This window comes from Dendropsophus ebraccatus, chromosome 5, assembly GCF_027789765.1.
Source record: "Dendropsophus ebraccatus isolate aDenEbr1 chromosome 5, aDenEbr1.pat, whole genome shotgun sequence".
NCBI lineage: Eukaryota > Metazoa > Chordata > Amphibia > Anura > Hylidae > Dendropsophus > Dendropsophus ebraccatus.
Genome location: NC_091458.1, coordinates 64347500 through 64369400, shown reverse-complemented (window position 1 = coordinate 64369400; position 21901 = coordinate 64347500). Strand labels below are relative to the sequence as shown.

Genomic DNA, 21901 nt, shown 5'->3' with positions numbered 1-21901 from the left:
CCACAATCCCCAGTGAACTATGCCCCCCATCCATACAACTGTTATGCCCCCCTCACCCTTCCCCTGGAACTGTGCCACTGTTCCTTCATGAACTTGTTGCCCCTCTAATGAACTGTGCCACTGTACTCTTAATCACTTGTGCCACCATGCTCCTCTAAAAATGTTTCCTAAATTTTGGCTATCCATCTGTTGCAAAACTACAACTCCCATCATGCACCGACAGTAAGGCATGATGGATAAGGTAGTTTTGTCCCACCTGGAGAGCCACAGGACAGGTAAGGGAACACAGACCTAAATAACTGTCCTGTCCTTCTGGTAATACTTACCTGTCCTGGCCTTCTTTGATCAGGTTTGAATAATGGAGGCAGTACTAATCGCATCTGCATCTCTTATTTCCTTTGCCCCTGTCAGCACCTGGCTGTTTAATTGTTTCAACATGTTGAGGACTCTGATACAATTTATCCGCAAGCTTATGTATTCATATAGCGCCAACATATTCTGCTGTGCTGTCATTGCTCCAAATTAATCTTTTTAAATTTTTTAAAAAATTATAAAAATTTTAAAATTAATCTTTTAAAGGATAGGCTCTTAATCCTTTCAAATTAGTATATAAAGTAGTAAAGAATAAAACATATACAGTATATCTATAGCCTACATTTACTTTGAAGGTCACTGAGATCAGTATTACAGCAAATCAATGATAACTAAGCATTGTCAAGAGTTGCTATGCTTGTCACATCCAGCACAAACTTTGAGTCCATAAGTCTGCTGGACGGACACAGTTGGGAAACAAGTGAAGGAGAAAGAAAATCTTTTGCGCTTTACACCCAGCTGTTCTAGTCAGTGTAATATGACAGAGATGCATGTTGGAGCACGTCAGGGAAATGGGTTTCCCTAAATGACTATTGCTTTGTAGAAACTGGAATGTATACAGTGGCGCATTAATCCTCTCTATATAAAGAAATCAGGGGCTAAGAAATGTATGTATTATAGAGGGAATTGGAACAAAGGTCACTTTTCTAGCACTTGCTCTAAACATTGCATTTATGGTAGGCATTAAGGTGGCAAATCCTATAGCTTGAGGACTCAGCTGACGCTACATGTCTAATCTGCTTCAGAAAGTGTTTCTTGCATCACATGAAGGTCTTTTACAACAGAGACGTATTGAATTGTAGGCAGACAAATCCCAATACATAACAAGTTGTATCTAAATCTTTCCGCTATATTAAGATAACAATGAAATGACCTAATAACCAGAACTGTTTGGTGGAGTGTCACCAACCGTCGGGCATTTATATGTATATCTATTTACTATGTGTTAAATTGTAGACTGGCCCATAAACCTAAAGTCCGATGAACCCACTAACTTTTAGGTTCAGCCTACTGTATAAAGTGTATAGCTGTCTCTTGACCTTATTGTTCTGGGAAAGATAAGTCGGTGCCAGAGCAGTCTGGTTGAGGATTACCATTCCCCATAGAGAATACACAAACATCCAGCTGTACAGAAAATTCATGTGTTTGGGGAGGTTGGGAGGGATAGCTATCAGCTGACCATTGAAAGTAAATGGCCACCTTTGTGGAGCCTGAATTGACTCTTAAAGGGGTTAACCCAAAATTACAATTTACATCCTCTCCATAGGGCAGGTAATAAGAGTCTGATCAGTGAGGGTGTCAGTGATCATGAGAAATCTGGTCCCAGGAACCCCTGTTTGGCTAGGGCAGCTGTCGTGTATCTGCACTGCTGTTCCATATAAAATCTATAGGAAGTTCTGCAAAGATAGCAGAGTAGGCCTTGCACAACACAAGACAACAATTTTCTTAAGAAAAGAAAAAGAACCACAAATTATAGCAGTAAAGAACAATTGTTTATTTTCTTTCAATGATCTTTGAGGAGGACATAACGGCAATACTAACCCATTAATATGGTGCCGACATATTCCACAGGCCTAAACAGGGCCTAGCCAATCCCTTTGCCACTCTAGTGCCCTGTCTCAGTAGTTGATTGAGTCGGTAGGTGCAGCTCTAACGCTTCGTCTCGGAATCGGCAACAAGCTGGCAGCAACAGGGGACTGTATAATTTGCCGGACCAGGAGCTGAGGCGGACTGGGGAAAGTGTTTTATTTTTTTTTATTTTTTATCACGCCTTATGTAGATGTTCGAATAAAACCCCATACCTCTATAATTCTAGCCATTGTGCTGCCAAATTGTCAACATAGACACAGTGGACAGATGTGTGCTCTGTAAATGGGTTATAGAGACCAATAGAGTCCCACAAGCATATAAAGTTCTAGGATTACTGCCCCTCTTCTCTTTTGCAATAAGAAGTAAGAGGGACTGCATTACTTTTCCAGCTTTTGAGTGGGCCCATGAGTTTCTGATCCATGCCGTCTACTTTACACCAGGGACCAACAAAGCTTTTCTTAACACAAAGGAACTTGAAAAGTGATGGTAGAAAAAAAAGACTCTGAATACTCTACTACTTACAGAGTTTGTCTAGGATTGAAAAAAAACATGTCTGCTTTTTTCAGATAAACAGCTCTTGTCCTCAGGTTTTGTGTGGTACTACAATTTGGCTTTATTCACTTCAGTGGAACTAAGGGCAGTACCACACCCTCACCAAGAGCAAGAGTGGCGCTGGGTTTAGAAGTTAGCGGCCATGTTTTTTTTTTGTTCCTGGACAACCCCTTGAAGGAATACACTGCTAAGGCCTGTGGATTCCTAGATGGATCTTACCCAATTTGTGTCCTACAGGAATGTCTCTTTAATAAAGCATGACTTCTGGTTTTAATGGTACGTGTTTTATATTGGTCATAGTTGTCTAGTATAGTGATGTGTGTCCGCTGGAATGGCCAGGGGTGTCATTCAGAAAGCCGTGACTGTGAAATGCATTACATCCCAGTTGCCAGTCACTCTTCCTGTGGTCGGCCATTTGGGCAGTTTATTAGGAGAGAGGGGAAAGGTTACCTTTTGACCCACTGCACATGAGATTACTGTGTCAACAGTGACACCCACTCTGTGTAAAGAAAGTGTTTGGCAGGACATAATGTGTGTCAGCGAGCACCGGTCCTTTTTATTACTTGTGTAAATGCGGAAAAAAAAAAAAAGATTCTGCACTCTGTTTAAGAGTTTGAATAGGGAACCATTACCCATGTAAGCTTGTGTAGACAGGATGGGACAAGTCCATGCTCTAAGCTGTGCATATTAGGAGATGAAACGCTGAAGATAGCAGTGTTAATAGTGTGTCCTCGTCTATAGATTTTTGCTGTTGCTATCTGTGACGTAACTAAGGGCTTCAGAATGTCAATACCTGCTCACCCCCTTCCCCTCATCTGGCGGTTCTGTATAGATTTTCTTTTTTGCTTGTTTAGTACTACTGTGGTCCACAGCAACATATTCTAAGTGTAGGATGTGCATACAAAGCACTTTGAGCCTTTAGCCAAAATAATGCAGCTTTTAGCTTATGTTCGCACATGGTATCTTGGTTTGTTTTAGTTTTTTTAGCAGTGAAATGGCTCAAAATTTTTTATCTTTTTTAAAAATATTGATTCCCATTGAACATGCTGCTTATTCTCATTGTTTGTCATCAGCCCCCCACACCATACGCATGTTCGTACTTTGGACAGTCAACAGCGTACGACTTACAGATGTCATTCTACTATATACCCAAAGCCCTTATACTGTTGAGTTGTATCTGAATTATCCCTCTCATAAGAGTCTACCTGTGCACGTTTGTTGGAGCCTGTGGTTTCAGCACATGGTTCATCCTGCAAGCTGACAGAGGAAGTCCAGAAAAATGTCTGTCTACATGGATTTAAAGGGGTTATCCAGCGGGGGAAAAAAATTTTTATTTATCTTTTAAATCAACTGGTATCAGCCAGTTATATAGATTTGTAATTTACTTCTATTAAAAAAACTCAAGTCTTCTCATACTTATTAGCTGCTGTATGTCATGCAGGAAATGTTTTATTTTCTGTCTGACACAGTGCTCTCTGCTGCCATCTCTGGCTGAGACAGGAACTTTCCAGAGTAGCAGCAAATCTCCATAGAAAACCTCTCCTGTTCTGGACAGTTCCTGTCTTGGCCAGAGATGTCAGCAGCGAGCACTGTGTCAGACTGATAATAAAACATTTCCTGCATGACATACAGCAGCTAATAAGTATGAGAAGACTTGAGTTTTTTTAATCGAAGTAAATTACAAATCTATATACCTTTCTGACTCCAGTTGATTTGTAAGAAAAAGATTTTCACTGGACAACCCCTTTAATCTTGCACATCTCCAGCTTTAAGGACCTCTAGAAACCTTTACACACATTTGTCCATAATATTAGCAGCTCTTTTAATAGATATTCTTTACACAAGCTTTATACTTTAGGTTTAATGGCCCTTTAAATCCTTGAACATCTCTTGACTGTTCTCATAGGCCGCCTGCCACATTTGACAGCCTGCGCCTTATGAATAACCCAGTAGAGAGATAATAATTTTATTTGCGGTTTCTGCTATCTCTCTAGGTACAGTAGGTGTAGATTAAAATCATTGTAACTTTTTTTTCCTCTCCTGTTTGTGTAAAAATAAAATGGCATATAGCAGGTTTCATAAGTGCTGACATCTAGTGGCCCAACAACTGACACTGCAGTCTGAGCCCAAAAAAGAAAATGTTTGGTTTTAGACTAAGGTGAAATAAAACTTTGTCACTAGGATAAGAAAGTGATAGATCAATTGTATTGCCTCAGATAAATGTGCTCACACATTAGATTAACAAGCATTTTCAACCACCAAGAGTGTTCATCAGGTAAAACTTTAAGGCAAAACTATTTCCCCCCCCCCCCCCCATTTCTTTCATAAAGTTATATAACTTAGATTTTATCTTTCATGTTTCCATTGATACTGGCGGAAGTAATGGGTGGCACGGCTCCTCTCTGCCCCCAGTGGCTTTCAAGAACTGCTGAAGCCCTGGGCCCAGCACAGTTAAAGGGGTTATCCAGTGGTACCAAAACATGGCCACTTTCTTTCAGAGACAACACGACTTGGCTCCAGGTGCGGTTTGCAATTTTAGGGTACAAAAACACACACTGTATACGCAGCAGATTTGATGGTGCAGATTTGATGCTGTGTTCAGTTATTTAGAACTAATCTGTTGCGAATCTGCTGCGTATCGCAGCAGAAAATACACTGCGTATACGGTGTGTGTTTGTACCCTAAAGCTACATTAAAGGGGTTATCCAGCGCTACAAAAACATGGCCACTTTTCCCCCTACTGTTGTCTCCAGTTCAGGTGCGGTTTGCAATTAAGCTCCATTTACTTCAATGGAACGGAGTTTCAAAACCCCACCCAAACTGGAGACAACAGTAGGGGGAAAGTGGCCATGTTTTTGTAGTGCTGGATAACCCCTTTAACTTCAATGGAACTGAGCAGCAAAACCCCGCCCAAGCTGGAGACAAGAGCTGGGCTGTCTCTGGAATAAAGTGGCCATGTTTTTGTAGCGCTGGATAACCCCTTTTAAGGTGGCCATGTACCTTTGGTAATGATTGTTTGGCCAACAGTTATCTCTCCTTTTCTTTCCAAGAACATTCAGCATAGCTCTATGTGTTCTATATGGGGAGGGGTCATCTGCAGCCAGACAGCCTGTGGGCTTATCTCTCTGAAAACAAAGGGGTGGGCAGTAAAATATCACCATATCGAAGCCCATCTTCATAGACCTTGTGTAGCTGGAATTTTAGGAGACCCCTATACACTTTATACTGACGACTGACCCAGCCACAGGCAACTGGTTTTGCTGACCTAAGTATAAAGCAAGGAGGTGGGCTTTCGAGGGAGAACGGTTGATGTCATGAACTGGATTATTAGACTATTTTGACTTTATTATAAAGCGTGTTGCTGTGATGAGAATGGATTGAGGACTGACCCTGGGATGTAGAGAGAACAGTGTTACATACATTAAATAAAAACAAAACTTTGTGTGTTACACAGCCAGGTCAGAAGTTCTGATTGGTCAGGGTCTCAGTCCGGAGACCTCCACTGAGCTATAGATGCAGCCTGTTGCAGTGCTCCTTACTCCCTGGCTCAGTGCTTGCTCTAACTCATTGCATCAGACGGGCTCCACAGACATAATTAAATTTATTGTACAAAGAGCCGAGCGTTACTAATGCATGGATTTTTCCCCCATGATTTTCCTTTTATTTTTCTGTAAAATAAACAGTTGTTGATATTGCCCCTTAAGCTATTGACCCTTTTTACTGTGACGTAGCTGGTGATTCGGACAGTACAAACGTTGATCTTGCACATAATGTAAGCGGTGTCAAATATTACAGATTTAGTTTCCATTCACTGATGATTTTTCCTATCACCAGAGAGCATTGTTAGATCCACGGCCACATTTAACATTCCTATTGAACCCCTAAGATTGAGTAGAACCGCAGGTACTTTGTTGTTGATTGTTTGTTAGTATTGTAGAGCTGGGGATCTCTGGGTCCTGCCTGTAATCCACATTTATGGTCTATGGTATGGAATACAGCATTCGGCTATCTCTTGAAGTTTTCATAGACAATGAGTAGACCTGTGCGCATGACCTGTGCTCCATTCTGATAAGTCCAGTCAGGAGGTCCAAATGCTGAGGACAGGGCATCAGTGTTAATGGGGAAATGCATACTTTAGTAAGTGAGTTGATACAGCTATCAGTGCTGGGGGATTATATACTGCTTGAGCGGCATGTCTAGCTAGTGCACTTTTTATATTGAAATTTTTGCAAAAAAATAACGGAAGAACATGAGAGAGAAAAATATCAAAATGTTTTACAGAACTACTAACCTTTTCCAATTTTTGATATATTACTACCTGGCCTGTTTTATGATTTGGGTAGGTGGTAGTGCGTAGAGCAGGTGCTTACATGACACATCTCTGACTTGTCTGAAATGGAGGATCCATTCAGCTGAATAGAAACTCTTTCTCCTGCTTCCTGTCATCCCATCTAGGGGAGACAGGAGGGAGAGTGCCATGACTTTATGAATGGGAAGATGCTGTCTGGAAACTATGCTAAATAGCTGTTTGCTGTCCAGCTGGGAATTCTACATACTGCGTTCTGCTAGCACCTTTATTTCCATCCTGTAATATTCAAGTCTTGTTAGAATGTTCGTTCCTGGTTCTACCGTCCTACTTCAAATTTTTAACTTCACAAACTAGGTCTTGTATGCCAATCCTCGTTCATTATCCTATTAGTCATGATTCTTAGCAGAAGTCCAGGGAGTAGTTGCACTTTTTGCTACTGGTTATGTCCTGCATAAGTTCTTAACCTGCTAGCTAAATATGCTCTATTCTCCCAGCTTTTTTCCTAAATGTGCTGGCTCTCACTATACATAGTCTGCCCGTGTATTTTACCTGTCCTGGCTGCACAGGGTGAGCAGGGAGGCAATTTGTCTCTCTAGACTGCCTGGTAACCAGGCATGTGTAAGAAAAAAAGATCCGCAAGATCCGTCAACAAAAGCGAATGGTATAAAAAAGCAAAACACAAAAATAGACATTTTATTTTTATAATGGCTTGCAACAGTGCAGCCGTGGCATACATTTTATTTTTATTCAGAACCTCACCTGCTTGTATGTGTATGTATGTGTGTATGTGTGTAATATTAATATATATATATATATATATATATATATATATATATATATATATATATATATATACACACATATATACACACATACATGCACACATACATGCACACATACATACATACATACATACATACACACATACACACACACACACACATACACATACACACACATACACACACATACACACACACGCACATACTCCCCTCTCTGGCTTTTTGTACTCAACTATTGCATTGACTTTTATTATCTAATGGTTTTAAAGTTATTGTTTTTATTTACATTTATTTTACTTTTTCTTTCATCAGGTCCACAGAGCAAGATTTCAAAATGCCAACCCAATGAGCATAACTGTTTGGGCACAGAAATCTGTATGCCTATGAGTAAGCTGTGTAATGGTCATCCAGACTGTCCAGATCGCTCAGATGAAGGACCTTTCTGCAGAGGTAAGAAATGTGCTTATTTAATTAAAAGTTGAAGAATAAAGAATTCTTAAAATTTCTAGACCTAAAATACTCAGTGTAATGAGACTCTAACAGCACATGTTGTCCGATGACATTGTAGATGCATAGTAAGCATGCAAGTAAATTTGCTCACCATTTTATTGCAATAGGTGTTGTGGGGTTAGTGTAACAATCAAATCTAAATATTTAGTGTAGATAAAGTACACAAAACCTGGTCAAAAAGAAAATCTCCCTTGCAAGTTATATAGAACAAATAAATAGAGCAGGGATAGCTTATGCAGAAGAGATTTATTGTGCTAATAATTCATACAGAATAACATATACAACAAATGATGTCTCCAAGTTTGTGTAACACTGCACTCAAGAATCTTGAGTTAGCCTTGGGTCCATGTGTAGTGTGAATTTTTTTTATTTTATTTATTTTTTATTACTAAAAGGTTGTTATACATAGGCTGATTAACTGAGTAGACCCTAAAGAGGCATTCCCATCTTGGACATTTATGGCATATCTATTGGTGAGACTGGCTGACCATCTAATGTGTATGATGGCCTCCCAACTCTCTACTTACTGCCCATGTTGGAAAAGGTTTGGGTTTGTTGGATTTTGAGTGCCCAGTCCTTGGTAAAACAAACTGGCACCGCAGAAGTCTAGAAATGGCTACACTGTATTGAATAGTATAGCTGCTTACACTAGTCAGCAGCATTAGGTGAAAGATATGCTTATGCATGCCACCCTGATCGATTATATGCCAAAAAGATTGTGTGATGTCATGTCATGTCATTGGGGCGCAAGGCAGATGCTGATGGGAGCCGATACATTATTAACAAGACATATGTGATACTTATTAATATTATATAATAATAATTAAAAATAATAATAATTAAAAATATATAATTTTTTTTCAGTTGTGTATCATATCTTATATGCTGGAAACAAAGGACTTGCTAACTTAATCTGCCATTGAAGGTTTAAAATAGTAATAAAGGGATTATAGAACCATTGTATTTGTGGAAAGCACCAAGGGAAGTTTTTCCAATTTTTAGCTAAAGTGTACAATATAATTTAATTTCTAGTTAAGGTGTCTTTGTTTTGGTTGGGCTCAGAGTTAGGAGGGCATGCATAGCCCATGGGCTTGTTTCTGGAGAGCTTTCTTTGAATGCGCCATAAAACAAGTCAATGGGAACAAAGGATCTTTTTATGTGTGGATTTTGTGGTTTTGGACAGCACCTCATCTTTGTTACGGCAGGTTGTTATGTGTCTTGTTTGGCACTAGGTCCACATGTTTGATTGCAACAAGAGTTGGCATAAAGACACTATTAAGGAGTGATTAATGATGTGGGCATGGCTATAAGGGCATAAATCTATCTGACTGCACGCTGGAAGGGATTCTTATCAGCTCCATAAACTACTTCGTAGATTAGGTAAGCGTGAGGCTCTTAATAAACAGACCATTATTCTGCTTGACGGGTAACTAGATATATCTGGTAAATTATGTAAGGGGCTACTGGATACTCTTAGAAAAAAAAACTAATTCCTTCAGCTAATTTAAAATTCATCACTTTATTGTAGCATTCTTAAAAGCAACCGACGCGTTTCGAACCAAGCTGGTTCTTATTCATGGTATCTGAATCTAGGTTAGTGGGGAATAAACATCCATCTTGGGGTCAACATAGAGTAAAAAAACTCTTAAGGGACATCTCTGTAGGAGAAGCATGTGGAAGAAAAATAGTTTGTCCTTCAGCCGGTGGCATTCATCAGGTTTGGCCATTTTGAACAACTTTAATGGCTGATATAGACGCAAATGTGTATGGCGGCATCAGTCTGCTCTTATTTACTATGTATGGGCAACTTTACAGTTAAGGCTTTACCATCTTTTAATCATTCAGTAGATGGCCAGAAGTGTCTGTCACTTTCCTACCCACAGCCCTGCTGAAATAGAAGTATGTGTTTGGCCATTTCAATTGCACATTTCTTTGGAGTCGTTGTATTAAAGTAAAAAACCCAAACAAACAAGGATTCTGAAGAATTTGTTAATAATATTGGTTATCTTCTCACCAAGTTTCACATAAAAAATACAGAATAAATATATCCCCAAGCTTGTGTTCTTCTATGCTGCTACCTGGTAGGAGATTTGACAGTGTGAGGCTATGTTCACAAAACGTATTTTTTCGTATTTCTACGGCCATTGTTGCTGATTGCAACAACGACCGTAGTTGATACAAAAAATATGTTGCCTATTTGTCTATGGGATCCCAGCCGGAGCGTATACACATTAGTAGGCGCTCCGGCCGGGATCCCTCGTGGCGGCGCAAACAACTGATATGTCAGTTTTCTGCGTCCGCTATTCATAGTCTGCAGTGGGAAGTTCTGATGGATCCCTTTCATGCTGGACAACAATTTTATCCAGCTGAACTCAGTGATTCATCTGCCCAGCATTTTACCCCTCAAGAAAGCAGTGCTATTTTTTCCAGAATTTTTGATGATACACTTAACAAGACCTCCAATATAGAATTGTATATAGTTTTATACTTCACTCATGTGGCCGAGCCACCGGTAGACAATAAGGAGGACCGCCCCTTCCTTAAGTTGATCAGCAGAGATGCTTGGAATTGGACCCCCATCAATCTGATATTAATGGCCCATTAACATTATAAGTCCGGGAAAATCCCTTTAAACAAGTCACAATATTGTTTCAGCCAGAGAGACTTTCACTCCCATCCTGTCCCAGCATAGACCTCTGTCTCTTTGGTACTGAACAATTATATTGTCAGCATTGGTGTTGCAGAGGATTAATATCTGAATCCCCTAAGAGCTGATGAACTCTTGGAGCCTATAACACACTCTGAATTTTCCGCACCCCTTGAGACTACCAGTTATTCTAATTTTAATTGCTATGGGTCACTGCCAACAGCTCTTCCTGTACAAGATCATGCGTTCTATTTTATGGTGGAGTGAGCGTCGAGGAAGCAAAATCAAGGAATTGCAAATAATTCCTGGCCATGCACACTCATCAGGATTCATCAGGGCTCTCCTGCTAAATTGGTTTGACACAGTACAAGTGCAAGAGGCACTCAGCTGCTGGGTCTACCACAATGGGCACTTTGTGTTCCCTGAGAACATCCTCCTTTTTTTTTCTCTTTAATGATGTCCCATAGAGCTAGAGATACTGCTCCTAATTCCCTGGCACTGTTCTCTTTCGCTTACAAGGTAAGCATTTGTGTTTCACCATACTTCAAATGTAAAACTCAGTACATGGAGAATCCGATGTACTGCACAGAATTCCATTGGCTCTGCATCGGCTCCAGTAGCTGAATATGATTTCTAGGGACACTTGGCTGCCAGACAGGTGGATAGAAAGACAGTTTGGGCATATCTGTATTAACGCTGGTTTCTATGGTGTTGTATTCCATGAACATAGCTGGCTTTACTATAACCACCACTATTTAATGCACATTCAGTCAGACCAGGACATGTAGAGTCAATGTGTCATCAGAGAACAACCTATTTTGTAAATTAAGTTTTTATGTCAAACATATTTTTTTTTTAGTTTTTTCCCCCCTTCAAATTTTCTATTTACTGTCTATATTATAAAATAATCCTAAAATCTTACAGTTTTATTCTGACCACAAGGCCTAATTTTGTGTTCTTGAGCTGACACTTCTTGCTCTGTACAGACCACAACAGCAGTGTCCTCATCATAATATAGTTACAGATGAAATGACCTTTGTACTGGGTCATAATGCATGCCCAGAATACTCTCCATTCCTGTGAATTAGTGTATGGGCCCAATTTATTCTGTCTATATACATGGGGCTTGCTGTAGAACATATCTAATGCATATATAATGCTTTTAAAAAGTGCAGATGGCAGCCTTATTTACAAACAATGGAATTTGCAGTCCATAAATAAAAACAGATTAGAAAAAAAATGTAGGTGACACATTGCCTTTACCTGCAGTTTTAACAGCTACAACACTGTCTCTTATGGGGCTATTATATGAATCAGTTGCCAACTAGTCCCCCAATACCGCACATTAGTAAACAAGTTCAAGTAGATAGATCTGTCATCACTCCATACCTGTTTTTCTACAAGTAAAGCAATAATATTAGCAGTTTTGGATATTGAGTCCTCAGAGATTACACAATAGTTTTTTTTTTTTTTTAATTAATTCTTCCACTTTTGTTCTTGGGCTGTGTCCCTGATATCAATCCATTCATCTGGATTGGTTATGATACCAAACACATCTCCTGGACAAGTGCAGCATTGTTAATAGGGGCAATAAAAGAGAAGCATACCTCCCCTCATGCTGAACAACTCTCTGTGCAAGGGCAATTAAAGGGGTATTTTTTTATGAACATTTAGGTCCTGCTTAGCCTCAACATCATCCACAGAGAGTCTATTCTTACTCATTTCTGAAGGATGGAGATGCCCAGTCAGCTTGTTAAGTACTGTGTATGTACAGCACCAGAGATGGGCAAATATTTCCTCTCCTTCACTTTTCACCTATTCGGCAAGCTGTGCATAAACTGGCAACCGTGAGGATATTAGGCAATCTAATTTGCTGTGTTTGAGTTCTGGCTAATAATTACTCATTTTTCCCCCATTATGTTGTATGATTGAATCATTGTGAAAGGCATATACAGTGAAAAATCAGCTTCCTCTATTCAGCTTAAAAAAAAGTTCCTTATACTCAGGGCCCTTTAAAACACATAGTTGAGCATTTTGCATGATTTCCCCCCTCTGACATTGTTAATTTGCTTATGATGTCCATACGTTCAATAAACACATGCTAACAGTGGCTCCCTACAAGATAATGGTGCTTACCACTTAAAGAATGAGTGCCCCATTCATTGTAGCAATTTAAAGGGGCACTCCAGCGACCCCACAAAAAATAAAATGCACAAAAATCATATAGGTGCACTCACAGATTCCCCCCCCCCCCCCACACACACAGATTGACACATTTATCTCTTGTCTACGTTGCTCCAAGCTCCAGATTCATACTTTTATAAATGATCATCATCATTGGTCATCAGTTTTACATCATGGCCTCTGCCTAGGAAACTACATCTCCCAGCATGTATTTCACCTCAGAACCAACTGCTGGGTACCCGCCACTGTCTTGTAATATCTGCCCACCACTGGCTTGATCTGCTTCTACTTTGCACAGTAAACACAGTATCTATCTTTCTGTCTATTTATTTATCTAAATAGAATAAACAAAGAGAGAGAGATAAATGAAACTACATTTCCGATTGTGGGGGTCTCTGCTACAGCTGCACCTCTTGTCCCTACCGCCATCACTAATCTAATTACAGAGTGTTGCTTGACAAAGTTTAACTGAGTGCTGTGGTGCCAGACTCTCTCAACGGTGAGACAGGTCAGATTATGACTTGTCCTCTTCAGTTCCAGAGAAGATTACTTCACTTCTCTGCATCGAGATAACTATGTACCTACTGGGGCAGTCTATCTACTTGGGGGGCACTGTACGTACTGTGGGCCAAGGTATGGGGGCAGATTTACTTACTGAGCAGCACCTATCTACCTACAGGTGGCACCTAACAAGCAAGGTTGACACTATGAGGAGGCAATGGGGAGGAAGGCACTGGAAAAGTGTGAAGCCTAAAGTTTTGGTTCGTTAGTTTTTGTGGAGACTTGTAGCTGCGGCTTTGTACTGCACCTTAGTAGCATGACTGGAGGTCCATAACTAATTCTGTTACTTGTGCACTCTAACCACTATATTGTCACCGTATGGGGTAATATCTGTATGTATACTGTGTGTTATATTCAGCAGCAGAATTTCCGGTGTTAGTCATCACAATAGTTATGTGTGGTCATGATGTCCCATGTAATAATTATTAGTAAAATTGCCTTATACTAGGTAGCCTAGAATAACATTGTTTGGCCAAACTGAAATACCCCTTTAAATTAGTTCAGCTTTCACATGTGAATATCAGGGTGAACTGAAATACACTATAAAAAAAAATAAAAGCTGAAAGTCGTGTGTAGATCCTGCCGTTTGCGGTAAAAGGTTAACGTTCATGGAAAGCTGGAACATGCTGATGCGGTTATTTTATAGTTCTGGTGCTGAGAGAAGGTCAGCTCCCCATAAACAACCTCGTACAGAAACATATTTGTGGTAGTCCAGAGGAAGTGACTAGTGAGACGTAAGTCATCTGTATACTGGATGTTGTGTACAGCCTAGGACCTCAGAGGAAGTAAAAGCTCTTGCTGTGCAGTTTTTTTTTTTTTTTTTGACTTTTGGTCTGGAGAATTTTCTTTTTTTTTGCATTTTTGAGGAAAGGTTGTTTTGTAAACTAAGTGAAGCAAGATAAATTGTGACGCCACCAGCAAGCACAGCCTGGTGAAACATATCTGCCAGTGCCGTCTGGAAATAATGAAAATCTGTCCTTAATTTCAGATAAAGCATTGTAACTTACTTTGGGTTTCTCCACACTCCCAGAATCCCTTGCCGGTCACGTGCAGCATAGCGCATTGTAGAAGGTACTAGTCAGAAGGGCTGCTGCGTGTGGCAATTACTTTAGCTGCGGAACAGTCACACTTTATGGGATCATTGCACATAATAATTAATCTGTCCAATTAACTTCTCTGCATGCGGAGCGTTCGGCACATGGGCCCAAGGGAGATTTATTCTCTGTGTACACTAAGGGCTAGACATGATGAAGCCATTTCCTCTTGCTGCTAGTGACTGCCTCATTTATGGCTTGTTACCTGCCAAAGGACAAGATAAATAAACCCGCAGGCATTAGATACTAACGTTTGTACTTGGTTAGCAGTATAGTTAATACTTGTTAGTGACTGAATAAACATTTTAGAATTAGAAAAAAAAGACGTGGATGTTTGTGTGTAGTTTTTTTTTTTTTTTTTTTTTCCCTAACAGTGAACAAGTTTTAGGGAACTCCCATTTATTGCTTCTTAGTCTTCACTGTGGTGGGTTTAAAGTGTCCTAAAGCTTTGTGATTGTGCATTTTATGTTTATATTTGAAGATGGAGCTGTATAAATGTTCTAAAAAGAAGACTTTAGGGACAAAGCTGTATCTGTTTTTAGTTTTTGACCCATCACCAAATGAATTAAATTCATAATTTTTTTGTTTGTTTTTTTGCACGCCTGGTAGAAGCATCTGAGACCCCAATTGATGGATGTTTTGAGGTTTACCATTTAATGACATCTCATAATCCAAAAACCAGCATCTCCCAACAGAAGTAGCTGTGGTCGAAAGTAGAGATGAGCGAACCGGGTTTGGGTTCGAGTCGACCCAAACGATCGGCATTTGATTAGTGGCGGCTGCTGAACTTGGATAAAGCTCTAAGGTTGTCTGGAAAACATGGATACAGCCAATGACTATATCCATGTTTTCCACATAGCCTTAGGGCTTTATCTAACTTCAGCAGCCACCGCTAATCAAATGCCGAAAGTTCGGATTGACTCGAACATGCTCCAGGTTCGCTCATCTCTAGTTGAAAGTCAAAGCTTAACGCAAGAGACAGAAAAGCATTTTGTTGAACACATCTATGTGCATTGCACACACTGTTTTCACTAATATTCCCGTGTATTTTTTACTACAATTTAACAAAGTGCTCTTCTGTCCCTTCCATCAAGCTTTAACTTTCAACTGCAGCTACTTCTGTCTGCAAATGTATCGCGGTTTATTTCATCCTGAGTTGTGATCAAGGGAACAGAAGACCTCGACACCCATCAGCTCAGTAATTTGGGTTACAGACACCCCTACCATGCATAAAGTAGGTCTGACATATCACATCCCTAAAACAAATAGATTTTTAGAACAGAATGAGTAATAACATTTATCAACAGCAATATTAGTTACATGATTTTTTTAAACTTCACCAACTATGTAGCTAATACTATACCCTTATTTACATTTGTATTGGTGGACAACTTTACGTGTTATGTTTGAAGATACAATCACCTTTGTATGGTGACATCTAATTTTATTTTGTATCTCTCCTCTCTAGAATATGCTCACAACTGTACCATATCAGGATGTCAGCATCACTGCGCACGTACTGTGAATGGACCCGTATGCTACTGTAACGCCTCTTTCCAACTAGCTGAGGATGGCAAAACTTGCAAAGGTCAGTAAAGCTCTTCCTTGTACAATGGTCAGAACAGGCAGATGATGCAGCTTAAAGCTTTATTAGAATGACTAAGACAAGTGCAGAAAAAAAATTAATTATACTGGTTGGGAAAATAACATTTTGCTGATCCCAAGTGCTTAGTAAAGGAAAAGGTTTGCAAAGCAAATTGTAAAACTTTGCCTCTTTATATGGGAGAAAATCAGTTACTCATATGTGAAAAACTTGTTGGTAAAGAACTAAAATAAAAAGGATTTAAGAATGTAGAGCACTCACATTAACCTAGCAAGCTACATTTAACATGTCACGTCACTGTCATTTGTAAAAAAATTTGACTTGTCATAGAGACATGTCAAAAGTTTTGGTTGGTCCGAGTCTGAGTGTTTAGACCCCTCCTCTGTTTGAGAGGAAAAAAAAAGTTGGTCTCCATAGACTTACATTATGAGCCCCACTCATGACATGACATAAAGCTGGGAAAGGACTGCCCTTAGTGCAGTCTTCTCCCAGCTCATTATCCTGATGGGTAGGGGTCTGAACACTCAGATCCGGACCGATCAAAACTTGTGACTTGTCTCTATAACATGAAAGTAGCCATGTTTTTGTAGCATTGGATAACCCCTTGTAAGGGTTCCTTTTATATCTGTATTTTGCAATACTTACTATAAAGGATTCTTGTGAAATGGATGGACCCAAACATCTCCTTATTCTTCCAATAAATGGTAATGGAATTGGTTAGACTTTTTAATGCGGATTCTTGCTGTCCAAGATGGAACAGTGTGAACACAGTCATAATTCCCTGCAGGCTGTTAGGGGCATGTGCTTGTTCTCAGCAATGAGATCCTTATATTATGTTATGGTGAGCAGGGGTTCTATCTCTTCACATTATAAGTTCAGTCAGTATTTTGCATCATTGTTCATAATCCAAAACCAGACGTGGCACCTCAACTATTATAATTGACGCACATGAATCTTGTCCATGTTTTGGAGCCACTCTTCTGTTGGCTTTGTTTTACTTGGTTTTTTGTTAGGAAGTTATGGGAAACAGATGCCACTTGGTGGCATCCATCCCCTTTTTAGGTTCCCAAGTTAAACAAAAGTATTTAACATGGTAAACATTTCTTTTTACTAGATTCCTCTATATGAAATGTAAGTCTGAAGAGTTAATCCATAGAGCAAAAAGTAGTACACCTGATGTATGATGCAAAATACTGGCTAAAATGCACAAATGTGAATAAGGCCTGAACAATGGGTTGGAGCAGGTAACATACAGTGATTGGTTTTCAGGAAGAATTAAGAGAGAAAGGAGAGATGAGGATGAGGCCTTCATATAGACACAAACCCCACCAGGTTTTGAGCCTGACACCCATCTTGTCTTTAGAAATCCATGAAGTGAATGCATTAGTAGCATGTGTCCTCTAGTCTGCAGGACTAGGTGCTTACACACATATAGTAATATAACTACATTTGTTGGCTTTCTTTTTTTATTCCAGTGTCTTTTTCACAGACTGCAACATGTAAATCCTTGTTAGAACATGATTCTCCATTTACCAATGTTGAAGTAAATATTTACTGGCGTAAACCAAATATTTATGGCGAATCTAAAAATACACTTAATATGAAAATCTATTGTTTTATGTTGTATACTTGACTCTTTGCTCTCTTCACAGACTTTGATGAGTGCACACTTTATGGAACTTGCAGTCAGACATGCCAGAACACTGAAGGGTCTTACACTTGTGGTTGTGTAGAGGGCTATCTTCTACAGCCGGACAATAAATCCTGCAAAGCTAAGAATCGTAAGTATTATTATTATTATTATTATTATTATTATTATTATTGTTTGTTTTTGTTAATGGGGAAAGGAGCCCTGGGGGAGTTCCATATATGGACAGTTACATCCCTGGGGCTTCCCCATGGCGACTCCTGATGAAGGCTTGTGAGAAGTGTCATGCAGTGGCATCCACCATCATTAATAGGCTACACTGTTTAAATAGAAAAGGTTGTACACTTGTACATTTTTTGACTGGCCTCTATGGGATGGAATAGCATAATCTACTGTGCTGTACCTTTTTTAGTTTACATATATTAGCCGGATTGAGGCCAGAAGGGCGCTCTTGGACTACGTCGGGCTCATGGATAAAAGAGCTAGGAAAGTCATATGGATGCACTGGTGCAGATTTATCAATCTTTGTATTAAAAAAAAAAAAAAAAAAAAAGACTGGTGTAAACTGCCAGTGGCAATGAATCTCTGCTTTTTATTTTAGCAGATTTTAAAGCTGAGCTGTGAATGGTTGCTATTGGCACTTTACACCAGTTTCTGTTTTACACACCATGATAAATCTGGGCCATTTGGTGTGGACATGCTAAACATACAGTGTAATGTGAACAGGGCCTCCAGAAACATGCACTTTGAACTTGTGTTAAGGAAGGGGGGTGAGGGGTAACTTTCTTTAAGTGAATATTCTGGTATTAAAAAAAAAAAAAAACAACAAAAGCTTGACTTTGTTTGAAAGTATGTGGTAAACAGTAAAAAAAACCAACCTGTTAAATACTTTCATTGCCTCGTATTAAAAACATTATGAAAATTAAAAATAAAAAAGAAGACATATGTTGTTGTGGATCGCCCGCTGCAGATTCCGCAGCTCGCCCCGCTCTCATCTCCGCTGGTCCCATATTCTTCATTCTATGGCAGTGATGGCTAATAGAGATGAGCGAACCTCGAGCATGCTCGAGTCGATCCGAACCCGAACTTTCAGCATATAATTAGCGGTGGCTGCTGAACTTGTATAAAGCCCTAAGGCTATGTGGAAATCATGGATATAGTCATTGGCTGTATCCATGTTTTCCAGACACCCTTAGAGCTTTATCCAAGTTCAGCAGCCCCAGCTAATCAAATACCGAACGTTTGGGTTCGGATCGACTGGAACCAGAACCCGGTTCGCTCATCTCTAATGGCTGACCTTGACACTCCAGCTGTTGCAAAACTACCATTCCCATCATACCTGGCCAGCCAAAGCCAAATCTTTGGTTGTTCAGGCATGATGGGAATAGTAGAAAACAAAAGGAGTAACACTCAGCACTACTACAACAAGCAGAGAGTCCAGAGTTCCAATAGCTGAAAGGGAGATTACAGCAGGTGGTGCTCAGCAGATCACGCAGAGTTAATAGTATCAAACAAAATCCATTGAAGTAAAGGAGAAACTGCAGCAACTCACCAAATTCTTCTTTTATTTATGGAACAGTCTTGTACAAAAAGGCATCAGGGGGGTGAATAGGAGGACGTGCACACGGACATACAGTGGGTAGCGACGATCGTTTTGTGTGGACTAGCCACACTTTATCTGGCGGTAGCCAGATGAAGTGTGGCTAGTCCACACGAAACGAACGTCGCTACCCACTGTATGTCCGTGTGCACGTCCTCCTATTCACCCCCCTGATGCCTTTTTGTACAAGACTGTTCCATAAATAAAGAAGAATTTGCTACAGAACGGTGAGTTGCCGCAATTTCTCCTTTACTTCACTGGATTTTGTATGATGGGAATAGTAGTTTTGCAACAGCTGGAGTGTCAAGGTTAGCCATCACTGTTCTATGGTTTGGCAGATTCCACAGTCTGCGGGAAGAACGAACAGCTCATTCTTCGGGTGGATGGTGAAATCTGCCAAACCGTAGAATTTAGCCTATGGGACCAGCAGGTAATCTGCCGGGTTCCATAGTGTGGGCATTCCCTGAGTTATGATTAACTCCCTTCCTCTTTGCATGTCTTTGTACCAAAAGTCTGCTCGGCTGGCCTCTCACATGCCCCAAAAGTTGCATATCCCATACTGACATTTCCATAGAGCAGTGAGCTCATCACCTTTTTGTATTTACTTGGATACTTTGTCAGGGGAACATTGACCCAAAAAGTTTTAACTTACCAGTTTGATCTTCAATATTTGTACAATATCCAGCTCTTAAGATGGATCAATCTATTATTACTGTCTTCATCCTTAGGCCTACAGGATGTCCGTGCAGCGTATCCTGATCTATATCACATTACCCCTAACATTCTGGAGCAGTAATGCATTACAGAAGTATTTTGTCCTATGTTTCCAACTTCTCCAAGTTTGAAGCTGGCGCAGTTCAGTCTTTAAGGCTACACTTGGCAGACATTTTAGGATGTTGCTCTTGTGAATGTTTTAAGTATTTCCAGGATGTTTTAAAAGCTAATGCTATAAAATCTTAAAATGTTATTCCATTTTTTCCCCCTCCTTTTTCTAGAGCCGGTCGAAAGGCCCACAGTGTTGCTCATTGCCAGCACACAGAACATCCTGGCCACATACTTGAATGGAGCACCGGTTCAAGGTATCCACCCCACCAGCACTAAGCAGACAACAGCAATGGATTTTAATTATGCAGAGGAGACTGTATGCTGGATCAACATGGGAGACAGCCCATCCCAAACTACATTAAACTGCGCCAAGATTCCAAACCTGAAAGGATTTACAGAAGAACGCACCATCAACATTTCACTAAGTCTTCACCGTAAGTTCATACACATGCAAATTGACAGGTTCAATTTTTTTTGTTTACACTGGCATTATATACAGTCATTGATTTTGATTGTGTTGTTTGGTATTTTGATGATTCTGCAGAGCTAAAGTAAAAGTTGACTGAATTGATACAATCAATTAAAACTTTGGACCCAAAAAATTCTAAATAGAAAAATTGTTCAATGTCTACTGCTTTGTGCCATTGGGTGGTCCAAGTAGTATAGAATGGAAAATCACAGTGTACGTCAGAATTTGGTCTGTGATGGAGCCACAGAACGCAGTTGGGAAATCCTTGATGTAGGATGTAATTTTTTTTTTAGATTTTATTTTTTTTTCCCCCTGCCTTGATTTGGCTTTGAGTCCACATACAGTAGTCTTCTTGGCACACCGAGCAGTGAAAATGTATTATACTCCTTGTCCCTATAAGGGAGTTTTGTGTGGGTTCAGTCAGATTTGATTCATGATTCACACTGAAACAAAGTCTAGAAAAGAATGGAACATTTTATTCTACTGACATGGCATGAGGCTTCTGTCTTTCCATATATTCAGCGTTCATTTGTTTTCTGTAAAGCAAAAGGAAGACTCTGGAAGGGATTCTGTTTTTTGTTTTTTGTTCCCCCCCCCAAGACAAAACCATCTTTATTCCTGATCTCGAGTTTCCTATTTCCTATGCTTAATCGTTAGAATCAGGTCTTTAGTCTAGAATTTTTTTCTGTATATGTTACTACGTATATAAAATGCAAACGGAATTCCCTACTCTCTACTTTCTCTCGATTCTAGCTAACCGCATATTTATATGCGAACAGAAGAGGAAATAATTTTTACCACATTAAATGTAACATGCAAAAACTGTTGAACAAAAAGATTCCAGTATTACATTGGTCATAACAGTGTGTATCATGGTCTAGTGTTGATCATGTGTTAAAAGGGAACTCGGATGAGAAATTGGGTAGGGGTGGGGGAACATAATAAACATAACATAATGGACATTACACTCTATTGGATTCTTCTAGTATACGGTAGCTTTTTCTTTACAAATACTCTAAATTATGTATTTCTCTTAGTAGCCTTGTGATAATTGATTTATATTAAAGGGGTATTCCCATCTCAGCTTCTTATCCCCATCGCCTTATCCATGGAATAGAGGGTAACAAGCTGATCTCTGGGTGTCTGGAGTTGATA

At 39.7% G+C, this 21901-nt stretch overlaps 1 protein-coding gene across 2 annotated transcripts in view; it reads left to right on the top strand.

Annotated features, from left to right (window-relative positions):
• Positions 1-21901, top strand: part of LRP1 (LDL receptor related protein 1) — a 217407-nt gene that overhangs the window by 59349 nt on the left and 136157 nt on the right. For both annotated transcript variants that reach the window (XM_069970390.1, XM_069970388.1), the window contains exons 3-6: positions 7918-8055; positions 16070-16189; positions 17857-17985; positions 20448-20711. In XM_069970390.1, coding sequence (XP_069826491.1) covers positions 7918-8055; positions 16070-16189; positions 17857-17985; positions 20448-20711 — 651 coding nt within the window. The remainder of the gene's footprint in view (positions 1-7917; positions 8056-16069; positions 16190-17856; positions 17986-20447; positions 20712-21901) is intronic.